Raw genomic sequence first — 16,342 nt, 5'->3', positions numbered from 1 at the left:
ACTGCAGTAATAAAATTGCTTTTGCATGTCTATACTACACACCTTGTATCAGCAGTGCATATTCTCACCAGGAGCGCTTGCACCTATTTTAGTGTACATTTTAGCGTAGACACTTACAGAGTTAGGTCAGCATAAGCTGCATGATGTCGACCTAATTCTATAATGTAGACTAGGCCTTGAGAATTTCAGAGAATTTTTTTTGCCCTCTTCAGGGGTCAGTGCCCTTCAGCAAGTATTTGCAGTGTCACCAGGCAGCTTTTATCAAACAGAGTAGGGTTCATTAGTCAACTGGAACACAGCATTGCGAAATCCTTAAGTTGGCATAGAGAATCAAAGGTTAAGACATAGGTCTGGTTTCACTACGGAGTTAGGTCGACGTAAAGCAGCTTATGTTGATCTGACTTGGTAAGCATCTACACTAAAATGTCGTTCCCACTGATGTACCTCGCTCACCACACCGACTCAATAACTCCACCTCTGCGAGAGGCGTAGTGCTTAGGTCGATATAGTTAGGGTGATACAGTGTCAGTGTAGACACTGCATTGCTTACACTGACTTGCTGCCTTTGAGAAGCCGTCCCACAAAGCCCCACACTGGCATTTAGATTGGTGAAGTACTCCTGGTGAGGACATGCACCGCTGACACAAAGAGCATGCTGTGGACATGCAAAAGCGATTTAATTACCGCAGTGTCTGTACGTTGACGTAACTTAGGTCAACTTAATTTTGTAGTGTAGACTTGGCCATTGTCTGTGCTGGCCAACTCCAGGGCTCCACCCAGCCAAACTGCTGTGGAAATCCATTTTGGCTCTCTGTCCTTTTATCTGTCAGTCCCAGACACAGCTATTTGGTTGTTCTCCAGCTCCGGGCCTTTTTGCAGAGAAGTGGAGGAAATCTCCTTTCTCTTAGCTGTTGGTTGTTAGTTGTGAATGTCCTGGCTGTTGGGGTTGCCATTATATTTCAAGATCCTCCATTAGTTGGGTTGGTTTCAGCCAGTAACAGCCCATTCATACCACCCGGACAGTTACATGACACACACAGCTCAGGTCTCCTGCTGTGCCCAAGGAACATTTTAACCCATCTGCACCTACTGGGTAGCACTCCATAGTAAGTTACTGCCATTTATACCATTCCTAAAAATATTACAGAAAAGTTCTACTTTTGTCACTGATATTATCAGGTGTAGGCAGTTTATTTTTACAAAGCAAGTGTTTCAGGTGGTTAGATTACTTTTGATTTAGAAATAATTCAGTCAAAACCCTCAGTTTTGCCATGATATTTTAGTCGTGCTACTGCCAAAACAGCTTAAGTGAAAAGAAGTTTGCACACACTCAGTCGTCAGGGTGGATAAAACCAACATTTTGCAATGGGTAAAATATTTGTTTGACTTGTAGTGACTGAGTATGTACACTACTTTTTAATGATTATTGCCACCTGTTATATACTTAGGATGCAATTCTTCTCTCTGATAATCACTGTGGCAGTTCTTCAGTGGGTTATTCATATATAGATCTACTAGCAATATCAGTGTGAAATCAGTGCATCAAATGGGGGTAGACTATACAGTAAAGGCCCCACAGGACAGATTAGAGGGAAAAGTTCTTTTTTAAGTACTACTACTTAGAATTTATATTGCACATCACAACTTCACAGCATGTTGTGAACATTAATTAATCCTTTTGACACTCCTGTGAGGTAAGTAGTTGTCATCTTTTTTTCTGCATGGGAAAATAAGGTAGATAGGATACGTGACTTGTCCAGGAACTAAGGGTATGGCTACAGTGGCAAGTTTCTGCGCAACAAGTTATACCACTTCTATTAGAGTGCTGGAATTAAGCCCCTGTTGTGTGTCCACACTGTGTTCCTTGTGACGGTGGGGCACATCCACATTAGCAGCTCTTGCAACTGCAATGAGAGAAATGCATTATGGTAACTATCCCACTGTGCAACTGGCCAGAGAGTGCTTTGGGAAGGGTTTGCAGTGCCTCATGCGGAAGGCACAGCGTCACATGATGCAGGTTTCCTAATCCCATTGTTCCATGGGCATTCTACTACATTGCCAGCTGCTTTTCAAGTGAAGTGGGGGGGTGTGCAAAGTGTGTGACAGGGAGTGAGTGTGTGTGTGTGTGTATGGGGACGGGGGACAAAGAGTGTGTTTTGGGGGACAAAGAGTGTGTCAGCATGCTGTCTTGTAAGTTCAGACAGCAGCAGAAAGCAACCAGTCCTGAGGCAGGGGGAAACCCCAACATCAGCCCCCGTCTCCCTGCCCAGCTCTCTGCACAGCAATCTCTCTCTCTCACACACACACTACGCCTCTGTGTTCAGCAGCACAAGCATTCACATTAATGGTTTGCTTTTTCCCTGGGAGCAGATCAGCACAGCACACAACAGCTATCAGAAGCAGAGCTTTGAAAGGGGAGGGGCACGTGTCCAGGGCAGCCGAGTTCAAAACAATGAGTAGAGCGGCCACTTAAGGGATTATGGGACACTTCCGGAGGCCAATTGATTGCTTTCTGTGCTGTAATGTGTTTACACTGTCAATACAGCTCTGGACCCTCTGCACTGTAAAACGTACGACCCTCGTCAAGGTGGGTTTTTTGCAACACTGCAACTGAGGAGTTTCTGCGCATTAAGTGGCTTGGCCAGGTGTACACCTTGGGAGTTACACCACAGAAAGCTGCTTTACTGTGCATAAACTTGCCTTAGAAGAATTTATTTTCAGAGCAGTGCTTTGAACACAGGAGTTTCTGGCTCTGATTGTTAAGACTTATAGTCCATTCTCACTCTATAAATAACAAATGTATAAATAAATTTCTCACTACCTATAGATTTATAATGAAAGTTTGTGCATTAACATCTACGATAGCATAAATATAGGGGAAATACTCCATGGACAGAGACCTCATATGTAAGAATAAAATAATAATTAGTGAGAATTCAGATAAGGTAACCTTGTTTCAGCAATAGTGTCTTGTGTTCAAACTACTCCTGTACCCACTTGAACACTGATAGCAGGTCATACCTTATGTGAAGGGTTCGTTTCCATTGGATTGGGTCTAAAGCAGCCTCAAAACTGAAGTCTTTTAATAATAATGTTAAAATGTAAATCATTACACAGAACTATTGAAAAACAACATTAAAGGAAAGAAATCTAGAGCAGTAGTTGCTACTCCATCCTTATCTTAGTTTCTTGTGCCTGCTACTTCATCCTCTGTTCGGAAACCTGCTTAACACCTAGACAAAACGATTCACTTAGATGCTAAGGTATATCCCCATTATTATTTCAACACCCTTCATTTTATAGGTGAAACTTTATTTTTGTTGTTATTGCAGGTATAACCTAGATATAATTACAGGTAGTGAGTCAGGAGAGAGAGAAATCACACCAAACTCCCTAAACAGAAATATATTAACTACCCACTGTGACTAAAAAGGGGAACTTATCGGTCAGTGTCACCCACTGCAATTACTAGCAGCTGGCATAAGACAGTTTTTAAATGTTGGGAAAGAAATACAAAGAACAGAAAATGTTCTTTTCACTAGTAAACACCACAGTGCCAGCTAACAGTAGGTAATAAGTCTCTGATTTCTTGAAGCACAGGAATGCCTGACTGATAATCCCAAGCACCATTTTCTGGGGAGAAACTAGGTTAAATTGTCTTCTTTAGCTATATTATAGAACTTAAATTCTCAACAAGGTGTATACTTGTAATGCATGTTGTTGACTTCTGACTTATTCTTTGTACAGGTTGCCCTTAAGGTATATTTATTTCCTCACTCATGACTCTATGAGAGTTACAGTGCACTGTGCAGTGCTTGTGCAGTTTATGCTCGTGCTAAGATTTTATAATCTCTTTTGAGAGGATTGACTAATCCCCTGCATCCGAGTCAAATACAGAGGAAATTAGGGTGTTCATAAAACAGCACCAGCCTTCTCAGTTTGCTGGCAAGAAGGTGACAGTTTTGGAGACTGAATTGCTGTACTTTCTTCTCCATTACCTATTTATATTGGGGAAAATCCTAAAGGCCTCAGTCAGAATCGGGGTCTCTTTGTGCTTCTTACAAGTAGACATCTTCCCTGACCCAGAGATTACAAACCAAAGAGACACAAAACAGACACAGACTGAGGGAAAGGGATGCAGTTTAACAGCAGAGTGTTCAGGGAGGTGATAGGCAGGTGTCAGGTTAGGGTTTCTTTCTGCTTTAAAGAAGTATCTGCAGTAACCCCTTTACTAAGCTATTGCTAGTTCCTTCTTTCATATCAGTTGTTATCCAGAGCCTGTTTTCTAAATTTGCTCAGTCTCCTTGATGGTTTTTGTTTCATTCTTTTACACAGAAGAATTGCATGTCTGCCCACCAGACTGGAAATGAGGCATATGGTTTTGACAGTGAGGGTGATTTAACCATTGGAATCATTTCATGCATTCCAAGGCCAGAAGGGATCACTGTGCTCTGACAGCCTGTAGAAGAGAGGCCGTAGAACTTCTCCAAAATAATTCCTGGAAACTTATCTTTTAATTCCTAGAGCATATCATTTACCAAGGAGCATGGTGGATTGTCTGTCACTGACCCCTGTAAATCAAGACTGGGTGTTATTCTAAAAGATCTGCCCTAGGAACTATTGTAGAGCCAGTCTCTGGCCTGTGCTATGCAGGAGGTCAGACTGGATGATCACTGTGGTCCCTTCTGGCCTTGGAACCTATGAATCTGTGGCCAACCTGCCACACTACAGTCCTTCAGCTAAATCGTTCTGCATGTGACTGAAATGATTTGGTTTTTCCTTTGTTTCATGGACAGATAGTTTGTACATGACTAATAATGTTCCAGCTGTTCTGTAGGAATTGTGTGTTTGGTTTCAGGGTGGCTGTGTTTTGGGGTTTGTTTGGGGTTTTTTTTAAGTAAAGCGAACAATAGTGTATCCCCCTCCTATGTCCAAGTTTTCTCTCACCCAAACTTCATCGAATTTTTGATTCTAGGGCTTTCAGTCTCACTCCTTAAGGCTTCTTTATAAGCCCCACTGTCAGCAGTCACCTCATTCAGCCTAAAATTCAGATTGGCACACAAGATGTAACAGGAAAGCACCGCTAGGTCTGAGAAGTTCTGACCCCAGACTTTCTGGCCTCTATAGGGTCTGATCGCATCCCTTTGAAAGTGGTGGGAGGATGAATTAGGCCACTGGGGCCTAAACTGAGGGGCAGGGGCATAAAAAGGGAGTTGATTTACTTTCCCGTTAGGAAGGCAAAGCTTGTATTTTATCTTGTTTCTCTGAAAGAAAGTCCAATTTCTCAGCAGGGTTGGAAAGCAATAGAGGAAAGAGAAAAGTATAAGAGTTTAGCTATTGCGAGATATAGTATCACCAGAGACTAACCCTGAAACCCAAAATATAAATAACTTTATAGAGAAAAATGTGATCGTTCTTAGCATTGTACCAAAACCTCTGTGCCCAGTGCTGTTAGTCCTAAAGGTTGCTATACCAACTCACAGATGATCTTTTTTTCCCAAATCAAATGATTTCAGTTATGTTCAACACAGTTCAGTTTAAGTACTGTAGTTAATGTGGGAAGAAAAAAGGGCAGTATGACATGAAGCGGTCTGAAATCAGTAGCATACACAATTATTGTAAAAGTGCATTATTAACAATTGTAAAATTACCGTGGAATCACGGAAAAGTATCTGTGTGAAAAATGCCTTTTCATATCAGCACATTGACTGGAATCTGGAATTTGCTGCTTTTGGCAAACTGCAAGGATCTGAGCTTCAGGATTCTCTGCAGCTTGAGGTCTTCAAACCACAATTTGATGACTTCAGTAACTCAGACATAGGTTAGGGGTTTGTTATAGAAGTGGATGGGTGAGATTCTGTGGCCTGCATTGTGCAGGAGGTCAGACTAGATGATCATAATGGTCCCTTCTGACCTTAAAGTCTATGAGTCTATGAGTAAGGCAAATGTGTCTGTTTGGCCAACCTTTTACTTAGTGGGCTCACCAGTGCAGGAAGGCTGAGGATGATATAATATTTATAATTTTTGTTTGAATTGTTGTAAGGCTCCCAGGTCATGCGCTACATTAACAACTATTTAAATAATAAACTACACGTTTTTCTTCTTTGCCTTATGATATGTGGATTGAAATAAATTGAAAAATTAGTTAGTCCTCAAAAGAATGCTGTTTCTGAGAGCTGAAGCAGATTTAATGGAGTCAGTTGTTGCTAGAGAAGTAGGCAGAGGAACCTTTTATATAGTTAGAGATTTTTTGAACAGGGCAGCTAAGAAAAGTAAGAATTTCAGAAGTCCATCTTAAGGTGGCAGTCAAAATTTTTATATCCTTTTTCAGGCAATGTACCACGTGTATAACTTACGTCGTATTGCTGGTATAAGAGTTTTTGAGCAATGTCTAAAGAATAGCAAAAAATCCAGTGTCTGTATATTATGATCTGAGAGAAATTTCCATACTGTAAAATACTATGCTATCGTTTTAAATACACCAGAACGTGAAAACTGTACAGTGCGCTGTACAGCTTTGCTTTCTCGAGTTTGTACTGCATGCAAAATTGGGAATCTTTGTCTACTTCACAGTGTCAATTTCATTCTCATATTTTTAAACTATAATTATTATTGCACTGGAATCATTGAGTATATTGGTAATGGTAATAGAACTTATTAAAATCCTTCGTTTTATGATATTTTTCCCTCCTAGTTGGTTGATAGTGACCAAGAATTGTATAAGAACTTCCCTCTGGTAATATCAGAGCGTTGGCAGCAAGAAGTAGCAGAAACTGTTTATGATGCAGTAAATGCAGACACGGATAAAATTGAGGCCAGGAAGAGGGCTAAAAATAAACAACTTGGCCATGAGGAAGGTAATGTGTTAATGCGAGATAAGATTATTAAATATGTTCCAACAGGTAATCTTTTATTTTATGTTGTTAATTACTTGTAATTCAGAGAGTTCATGGTTTAATGAGTCTTTTAGGTTTCATTTAATTCAGTCTGTATTTCTTAAAATACGTTGACATATTGTATGATGTAATTTGACCTTTTAGAAAAGTTATGAATGAATCCTTTAAAGTCAAGAGGGATTACTGTATGGTGCCTTTGATTATCCGTACGTTTGAGGTATCTTCAGTAATGTGTATCCGGGATTTGATTTTTTGGGGAAGATAGCGTCTGAATGAAAAAACAAGACCCATTGTATCAGATGTAATTCTTTGGTACGCGGTAGCCCTCTAGTGTGTTCATCACCTTAGGACAAGTTTGCATTGACCTACATCTTGTAGAACTCCGTTGACTTCAGAGAGGCTCCGTAAGTTTGTCAGTGCAGATTGAGCTCCTTCACTTGTCCCTACCCCTCAATACGGTGTCCAGTTGTGGTAGTTTGAAGTGAGCCCGTATTTCTTCACAAATTCCCTCTCTCTCTCTCTCTCTCTCTCTCGTCTTTTGTTTTCTGATTGTCCTCTCATAGTATTTCCATATTTCTTATAGTATTTTAAAACAATTGATAAATGATGGCACTGAAACATGGGCACATTTCAAAATGCAAACCAAGATGTGGATAAGTTTATGGAGGATACATCCGTGAATGGCTGTTAGCCAAGATGGTCCAGGATACAACCCCAGGCTCTGGGTGTCCCTAAGCCTCTGACGCCAGAACCTGGGAGTGGACGACAGAGGATGGATCACTCAGTTATTGCTCTGTTCTGTTCATTCCCTCTGAAGCATCTAGATAGAACATTGGTTTGGCCCAGCATGATCATGCTTATGTTCTTAAAGCAGAGCAGCTCTCCCTTCTCTGTAGTGTGTTAACTGTTGCCTTCTTTCTGCATTATTATTTTTGGCATATTTTCATAAATTCTCAATTAAGTGAATCAGGGAAAAAAGTAAAATTGAACTGATGGGGATCTCTCTGGATGTTTGAACAGTTGAACAGAACATTCCTCTTGTAAAGGCAGATATGCTGTTACATAAGATATTCAGTGTTAATTCTTTTAACAGTAAATCAGGTGCCTTCTTTAATAGGGCCAAATTCTATTTTTGGTTACTTCAGTGCAATTTCATTGCCCTCAGCTGTAATGGGACGCAGAATCTGGCTCAGTGTGTACTTGTGTGTATATAATAATTTGATGACAAAAGGTAACACACTGTAAAGAATATTATGTGTACTGAATCTGCTGCTGAAATTTAATAGGCTGTGAAAACTCTAGTAAACCTTTCTGAACAGAGCACATTTCCTGAACGCTGGGTTGTAGCTGATTGTGTGTAATGAAGTTGTTCTATTCGCAGATTATGCACTAGGGAAGGACTGCATTATGCATGGGTACATGTTGAAATTGGGGAACCCATTCTTGACTCAGTGGCAACGTCGTTACTTTTACCTCTTTCCAAACCGACTTGAATGGCGAGGAGAAGGAGAATCACGGGTGAGTCTGAAATTAGTGTAACAAGCACAGTTATTGTAAATGTACCAAATGTAGATAGGCATTTTTGCCAAATCTTGAAGTCTATACTGAGAGAAACTCCCACTGAAGTCTGAGTTTTTCTGGAGTAACTGTGGTGGGTCAGAGTCTGATACCTCAGCTCACATGGAGTAGTACTTTACTTTGTGAGTAGGCACATTGATGTCAAGCAACCTAAAATAGATTTTACAGACTTGTGGGGTTTTTCAGGAACTGGGAGTTTATCAGTGTATGGTTTTTTCATTTAGGACCTCTGGAGTATTTATACAAAAAACCATAAAATGGTAAGGCAATAGAAATACTGTAGCATTGACCTCAAAGATAGTGCTATAGTATCTATAGTTCAGTCCAACTGTGATCGTGTTTTAGGGATGTCATCTGTGTATTTAGCTACACCACTGTAAGAGATTTTGAAAATACTGTTCTTCCATTGCAGTATTTACTGAAAACTTTTATACAAAACTGCTTTTATACAAATCTGTACCTTTGTAGTGCTTCAATAATCCTTCTCAGCTCTTTGACATAGACAGCAAGATTGTCTAACAGTTGATTAAAGTGTTTCACAGCAATACTGTTTGAAAGAAAATAAAGTAAAATGCAGCTATTATTGGGGAAAACACTCATAATGACATCCCTTTTTTGCAGTGTCTTGTTTTGTGCTGTTGAGTTGATCTTTTAATCGTTTTTTGCTAGTAAATCCTTTGGTAAATTTCTTTGACTATTTTCTCTTTATGAACTATTTTTAGTTAGTGTATTACTAGAAGCTAAGGGTCAGATCATGCTAACATTTGCTCCTGTAAGTAACTTTATTCACGTATCTATTCCCAGTTAATCAGGATTCAGCTTTAGGTCTGTTGGGTAACAGCTTCAAATTGTAATTCAGCTTTCTGTTTGCAATGTGTGATAGCAAAATCTACTGACAATGGAACAGATAGTCTCAGTGGAAGAAACTCAGATTAAAGATAAGAAATGCATCTTGCTGAGAATTAAAGGAGGAAAACAATTTGTCCTGCAGTGTGAGGTGAGCAATGGTAATTTTTCAGTGATGACAAAAGCAGACGTTTTGTATAAAATGATAAAATCCAATGGTAAAATTAAATAATTTCCTGAGTTTTCAAGTCTACACTAAACTCATAAAGTATTTGCCGTGCTTTATATGTGAAGTGGAAGGGATACGGCTGTAATAGGTCAGTGTGTCACATCTGAAAATCTGGATTTCAATAGAACTTACATCAGAGTTAATTCAGTTTAATAAGAATAGATACAATTTTCAAAGCTGACTGATTAATTTAGGAGTGTAAGTAGTCTAGTCTGCACATGCAAACAAACGATATTTTCCCAGCAGCTCAGGATAGTTAGCACATTCGTAAAGATGAGGTGCAAAGTCTCTCTCTCTTTCAAGAGAAGTAACAGCTTTGGTTACTACCAGGTTGCCTGGGTTTGACTCAGTGCTTAAAGATGAAAGGTTGTGTGTTACCATACCCTGAGCCATTCATTTTCCAATGGAAAATAAAGGACATTGTTTAAAAATGCTAATAGGGAAAGTAGTATTGCCCAGTATGTGCACTTGATTATGAAGTGCTTAACAACTTCTGTATCCCTTTCAGAGTGACCCAGAGTTTGTTCAGTGGAAAAAAGAGCTGACAGAAACCTTTACTGAGGCACAGAGGCTGCTGCGTCGCGCTCCAAAGTTTCTCAATAAATCTCGCTCAACAGTTGTAGAGCTTTCAAAGCCACCACTCAGCCATAGGAATAGCAATGGGCTGTAGAAGAGATGAGAGAACAAAGGTCACTTAGGGAAAGCTACTCCGTCACCTTGTATCAAGCCACAGCATCATTAGTTACTTGTACAATCCCTGAACCAGGATGTACTTGGAAGAAGATGCCTTGGAGGTTTACAGCATGGGATGATGACAGGACTCTACATCTGGAGGTTGTGAAGACTAAAGCTATGACAAGGTGAATTCTCACTAATAGCAGTAGTGAAAGTTGCCAAATGTAGAGGCTGCTTATTGTTCCCATGCATCGTCACACCCTGGTGGTGTTCGAATGGTCTGCTATCCTAGAACTGTCGAAGGAAGGAAGATAATCTTTTATTTGCAATACCCTTGTTTTGGTATGTACCAAACCTGGAAACTGAAATGATTACTACTCTTTATCATTTACATGTCGATGTCTGTTATTGACGTATCCCAGACTTTGGAAGGAACTGCAAATTTGTCATGCGGGATAACAGGTAATCCTATATGTTGCCTTGTTCTTTCCAGTCATCATTATTGACTTTAATATATCCTTGCTCCATACTGCTGGTGATCAACAGTGTGACTCTTATGCACTTCAAAGTACTGAGTTCTACCTGTCCTGTGGTTTGAATGTTGTTGATACTTCATGGAAACATTGAACTCAGATTATTCATTTGGTTTGTTGTACTCACGAATAGTAGCTACCACCATTTTGTTTCTTTTACTTATATACAAAAGTATAACTGACACAACAGAGTAATAATTGGTGAAGAGGAATATATGGTAGCTTCATCTAGTGGTCTGGTGTATAAGTTGATTATTTTAGCACAGTTTTTAAACAGCAGATTCCTTTGACAAGTTTACAGTGAATACAAAGACAGTTCTTTTCCATGTCAGCTCAACTGCACTTTTTAAAAATTAAAGAATTCTGTAAATCCAGTGCATACTAGTGCACATACTGGATTAAAATGTATGGATAACTTGGTATGTATTCTTCTGGATCGCTCTTAAGTTGTTGGACTCATAGACCCTTCTCTCTCTCTCTCTCTTTTAAAGTAACGTGTTCTCATAGCATAGTTATCCCAGCCAGCACTTAATATTCACATGCACATCAGATGGCAGAAATTTCAAAAAGAAGTCCAAATTTCCTTTTATAGAGAATTCAAACATTCACATTGAAAACAGTCTGAGAATAGTGAGGATGAAAATGCAAAAAATAAGATGATTATATGCCAAATGTTTGTAAATTCTCCTTATGCCATCATTCATATGTCACATGTAAGGTGATATTTCAGGGAAGTAGAAATATAGTATATAATCTTTGGACAACTTTGAACATTTCAGGACAATGTCTACCCTGTTATGCATACTGGGAGTCTCATTGAATCTAATGGGTTTGCAAGAGGTGCAAGTCAGAGGAGAATTTGAGCCTTCATCTAATTCTGTATTACATTGTTTATTGCGGGTCACATTCTGCTGAGTTACGTGGGTATAACTCTCATAAAAGTCAGCAAAGTCAATGGGACTTGCACCTGTGTAAATGGAAGCAGAATTTGCACCAGCAATCTGTTTTGCCCATCTCTTCGACCAGTTCATTTCTAGCTTGTCTGGCTAACAGTCAACTGCAGAGCTTCAGAACAGTTTCGTGGACAGCAAAGTATAAAGTGCCAAAAAACTCAAAAATCCTTTTTTTTAAATTCCTCTGTTTATCCTCCACATTCCTGTGAAATTGGATGTGTGCGCTACTAAAACTGGGATGGCTTAATAAATCTGACAACAATGCCAACCATTTTTCTTATACCTTGTTATAGTGTGAATTTTAAAAAATATTTTATGCTTGGCAAGTGGTAATTTTAAAAGGATATTTTCACATTCATTTTCTTGGCGTACATTTTAAAATGAGCATGGAGTTCCATTTTCATCTACTGAAAAGTAATGTTTGAAGGCCAGGTATATTTCTATGAGCAGTAACTGTGGTATTTTCCTAAACTCATGCTGCTGTAGAGTGGCAGATTTTTAATGTAATCTACTGTACACTGGATATTTTTTAATTGTTTTCCTAGACTACCACACACACATGCCTATTCTGATTTGTGTTTTGAATAAAAAGAAAGATCAATCTATTATAAAACCACATTAAACAACCCTCATATCATCTCTTACTCCTTTCATGTTTTATTAGTTCAAGGTCAATTTGATCAGTTCCATTTGTTCTCTTTTAATTATTTCCAGTAGCTGAAGTTTTCTGTCATCATATCCTTTGGGAACATTTGTGGGTCTATGGTTGATTCTGATAGTTTCATCATACTAAATTCTAAAATGCTATTTTCTGTAGATAAAAGGAAGATATATTTGCAGCTAAAAATGTGTGCCTCTAAAACATTCATTTCTTTGAGTCAAAGCTATGTAATAACTTGTGGAAGATATGTTTATTTTAAAAATTAAATTACAAAATAGAGTTGGTTTGACACTTGAATATACTGTAAGCTTTGTGCATTATCACCTCATTTTTGTAAGTTATCTGGATTTTGATTTTTAAAATGGCAGCTAAAATCATCTGTCATTTAATATTCACTGCATTCTCTTTGATGATTGCTTATAGGAGTCAAATATTAATCTACATATTCATTATTTATTTTCCTCCAGTTTTATTTTTGCCCAGAATATTAACATGAATTGTTGAAGCTTTGTAGAAGTTGTGTTTTGCACCATTCCACTGTCTTAGTCAGTAACTTCACATTTCTGAAAGAACAGTTACCTTAACAAAACCCCCACACTTGTATTCGTGTTATCACTAATAAATGAAGGTTTTGCTTGGAAAACTCAGAATCAGATTTTATACTGTAGAGGGAGATTTAAAATTTAAGAATTCCGAAGTCAGAGATTTGTTGTTCTTAACCAATTGTTGCTATTTTAGATATCAAATTCTATAATGTCTTTATAGGACAAACAAAATTGTTTTTTCATGAGGATCTTTAAAGAATATAAATATGTTGTAAAACTTGTTAAAAATGGAAAATGTGAGATAAGACTTGGTTTTGTCTTTTAGACATCTGAACCTTCTTTGTACACTCAGTGTGCTTATAAAATGTTCAGGGAACTAAATTTTTTTAAAAAAATGCTGCTTGCGTCAACAAAACTAAATGAAACATTAAATGCATCTTTTCAATATGTTGCTATCTGCAAGGCTGTAAATGTTTATTCAGCTCTAGTGCAGGCTTTTATTTTATACGTTTGTGGGTAACTTTTTTCCCTTTCATTTTAGAGCGAAATATATTCCAGATAATGTCAGATTCACCCTCCTACACCTTGGGTGTTGCTGGGGATATTTCTCAGTAATTCTGTATATTAGTTCTTCTGACATATGAGCTGATGAATTTCTGAAGGCCCTAACCCTACAGAGACTTGTTTATGTGCATCCGTGTAATCGAGCCTATGAGTAATGTGATTGAGACTGTTCACATGATTAACGTTAAGCATGTATGTAAGCTTTTAAAGGCTTAGGGCCTAACAGGCTTCAGAATTGTCCTTGAAAGACATAGGGCTTACCGTGCATTCTTTGCTTACTACAGTTCCCCTAGTGACGAAAGACCATGGCAGTTTGAGTGTGCAAGGAATAAGTTAGACCCAGGGGCGGCTCTAGGCATTTTGCCACCCCAAGCACGGCAGGCAGGTTGCCTTCGGCAGCTTGCCTGCAAGAGGTCCCCAGTCCCGTGAATTCAGCGGCAGCCTGTGGGAGGTCCGCCGAAGCTGCGGGACAAGGCAAGCCCGCAGGCAAGCCGCCAAAGGCAACCTGCAGGCAAGTCGCCAAAGGCAACCTGCCTGCCGCCCTTGCGGCGACAAGCAGAGTGCCCCCCGTGGCTTGCCACCATAAGCACACGCTTGGCCTGCTGGTGCCTGGAGCCACCCCTGGTTAGACCGTCCGATTTACTGTTGTGAATTAGGGCCCCGATTTGGGACAGCACTTTAGCAGAAGTGTAAGTCACATTGACTTTTGTGCTTTAACCGCTCTCCCGAATTGGGATGCTTTCCTGAATCAGGACCTAGGTCTGGGATAAGCAAAACATCATTCATTTATACTGAAAAACAGAAGTATAACTGTGGAACTCTTCAGAAATTGTTATTTTCCATTAGTTGGAAGATGCTGTGCTGCATTTCAGTGAACATCCTGTAAAATGGCCCAAGGCCTCATGGTGTTTAAGCTAGACATTAGGGGCAATTTATTGTTCAAAACTATTATGTACTTCAGTACGAGCTTGCAAAACCGTAGAGGAAGATTTATAGTGCTGTTAATTTCTTTACCCAGGTCTAAGTCATCCTTGTAGTTTTAAGTATCATTGTTTAAATGCTTCTTCAGAAAAGTTATGCTTTAGCTTCATTTCATTATCATGCTAGTCCAGCTAGATTTAAGGCTAAAATCTAATATTTTTAATAATACTTTTTGGAGATGAGCTTATTTATCATCATCAGTGCATGAGTGTACTGAGTCTTCATTTGGGGCTTAATCCAATTCCTACTGAAGTCAGTGGGCATTAGATCTGTCAGTTCTTAGAATGGAGAGGTAAATAGTGGTGTCCCCCAGGAGTCTGTACTGGGACCAGTGCTGGCCAATATATTCCTAAATGATCTAAAAGAGGATAAACCATCAGGTAGCAAAATTTGACACAATAAAAAATTATTCAAGATAGTTAAGTCCAAAGCAGACTGCAAAGAGTTACAAAGGATCTCACAAAAGTGGGTGACTGGGCAACAAAATGGCAGATGAAATTCAATATTGATTAAATTGAAAGTAATGCACATTGGAAAACATAATCCCAACTATATATATAAAATGATGGGGTCTAAATGAGCTGTTACCAATCAAGAGAGAGATCTTGCATCTTGGAATCATTGTGGATAGTTCTCTGAAAACATCCACTCAAATGTGCAGCAGCAGTCAAAAAAGCGAACAGAATGTGGGGAACCATTAAGAAACAAGACAGAAAATATCATATTGCCTCTCTGTAAATGCATGGTACGACCACATCTTGAATACTGAATGCAGGTCTGGTCGCCCCATCTGAAAAAAGATATATTGGAATTGGAAAAAGTATAGAAAAGGGTAACAAAAATGATGAAGAGTATGGAACAGCTTCCATATCTGGAGAGATTAATAAGACTAGGATTTTTCAGCTTGGAAAAGAGACGACTAAGAAGGGACATGATAGAGGTCTATAAAATCATGACAGGTGTGTAGAAAGTAAATAAGGACGTGTTATTTACTCCTCATAACACAAGGACTAGGGGTCACCATATGAAATTAATAGGCAGCTGGTTTAAAATGAACAAAAGGAAGTATTTCTTCACACAACACACAGTCAACCTATGGAACTCCTTGCCAGAGGATGTTGTGAAGGCCAAGACTATAACAAGATTAAAAAAAGAACTAGATAAGTTCATGGAGGATAGGTCCATCAATGGCTATTAGCCAGGATGGACAGGGATGGTGTCCCTAGCCTCTGTTTGCCAGAAGCTGGAAATGTGCGACAGGGGATGGATCACTTGATGATTCCCTGTTCTGTTCATTCCCTCATTGGCCACTGTCGAAAGACAGGATACTGGGCTAGAACGACATTTGGTCTGATCCAGAATGGCTGTTCTTATATTAGGTTGTAAAAACAATGGCACTGAGCATGTTGTGTGAGTTTAGCACATATGTGGACCATACTGTTCCTGTATGTAGGCCGAGCCTCCAAAATTCGACATGTAAAGTGTTACTTAGCTCAGTTACATTCAAGCTTCCTGTAATTTCAGTGAAGTGACAGCTCTCCCCCCCCGAAGAAAAAAATAAAATAATATGTCAGTAATATTGCCACTGTTCTTATCAATATACGTTTATTCACAGTCTTGTACATAGATTACAGGACACATAGTGCATTTGGTGCTAAAAACAAAGAAATCAGTTCATTTAGTCCCTGATCCTACAAACTTTTAAGCACATAAACACTCCAACTGAAGTTACTTGGACTTGATTCAGCAGCACCATTAAGATCAATGGGAGTTTTGCCATTGACTTAAAGGAACATAGGATCAAGCCCTATGTGCATAAAGTTACTCGTATACTTTACTTTTTTAGGGTTGAGGCCTTAAATATTAGTAAACTCTTCAAGA

General features: G+C 39.0%; 1 protein-coding gene across 3 annotated transcripts in view; it reads left to right on the top strand.

Annotated features, from left to right (window-relative positions):
• Positions 1–13,299, top strand: part of GRK3 (G protein-coupled receptor kinase 3) — a 117,176-nt gene extending 103,877 nt beyond the window's left edge. For all 3 annotated transcript variants that reach the window (XM_075060091.1, XM_032769842.2, XM_075060092.1), the window contains 4 exons: positions 6,695–6,857; positions 8,278–8,414; positions 9,358–9,471; positions 10,058–13,299. In XM_075060091.1, coding sequence (XP_074916192.1) covers positions 6,695–6,857; positions 8,278–8,414; positions 9,358–9,471; positions 10,058–10,219 — 576 coding nt within the window. In that variant the 3' untranslated portion in view covers positions 10,220–13,299. The remainder of the gene's footprint in view (positions 1–6,694; positions 6,858–8,277; positions 8,415–9,357; positions 9,472–10,057) is intronic.
• Positions 13,300–16,342: the final 3,043 nt, after the last annotated feature.

The sequence above is a fragment of the Chelonoidis abingdonii genome, chromosome 22 (genome assembly GCF_003597395.2).
Source record: "Chelonoidis abingdonii isolate Lonesome George chromosome 22, CheloAbing_2.0, whole genome shotgun sequence".
NCBI lineage: Eukaryota > Metazoa > Chordata > Testudines > Testudinidae > Chelonoidis > Chelonoidis abingdonii.
This window is presented reverse-complemented; position numbering and strand designations above follow the sequence as displayed.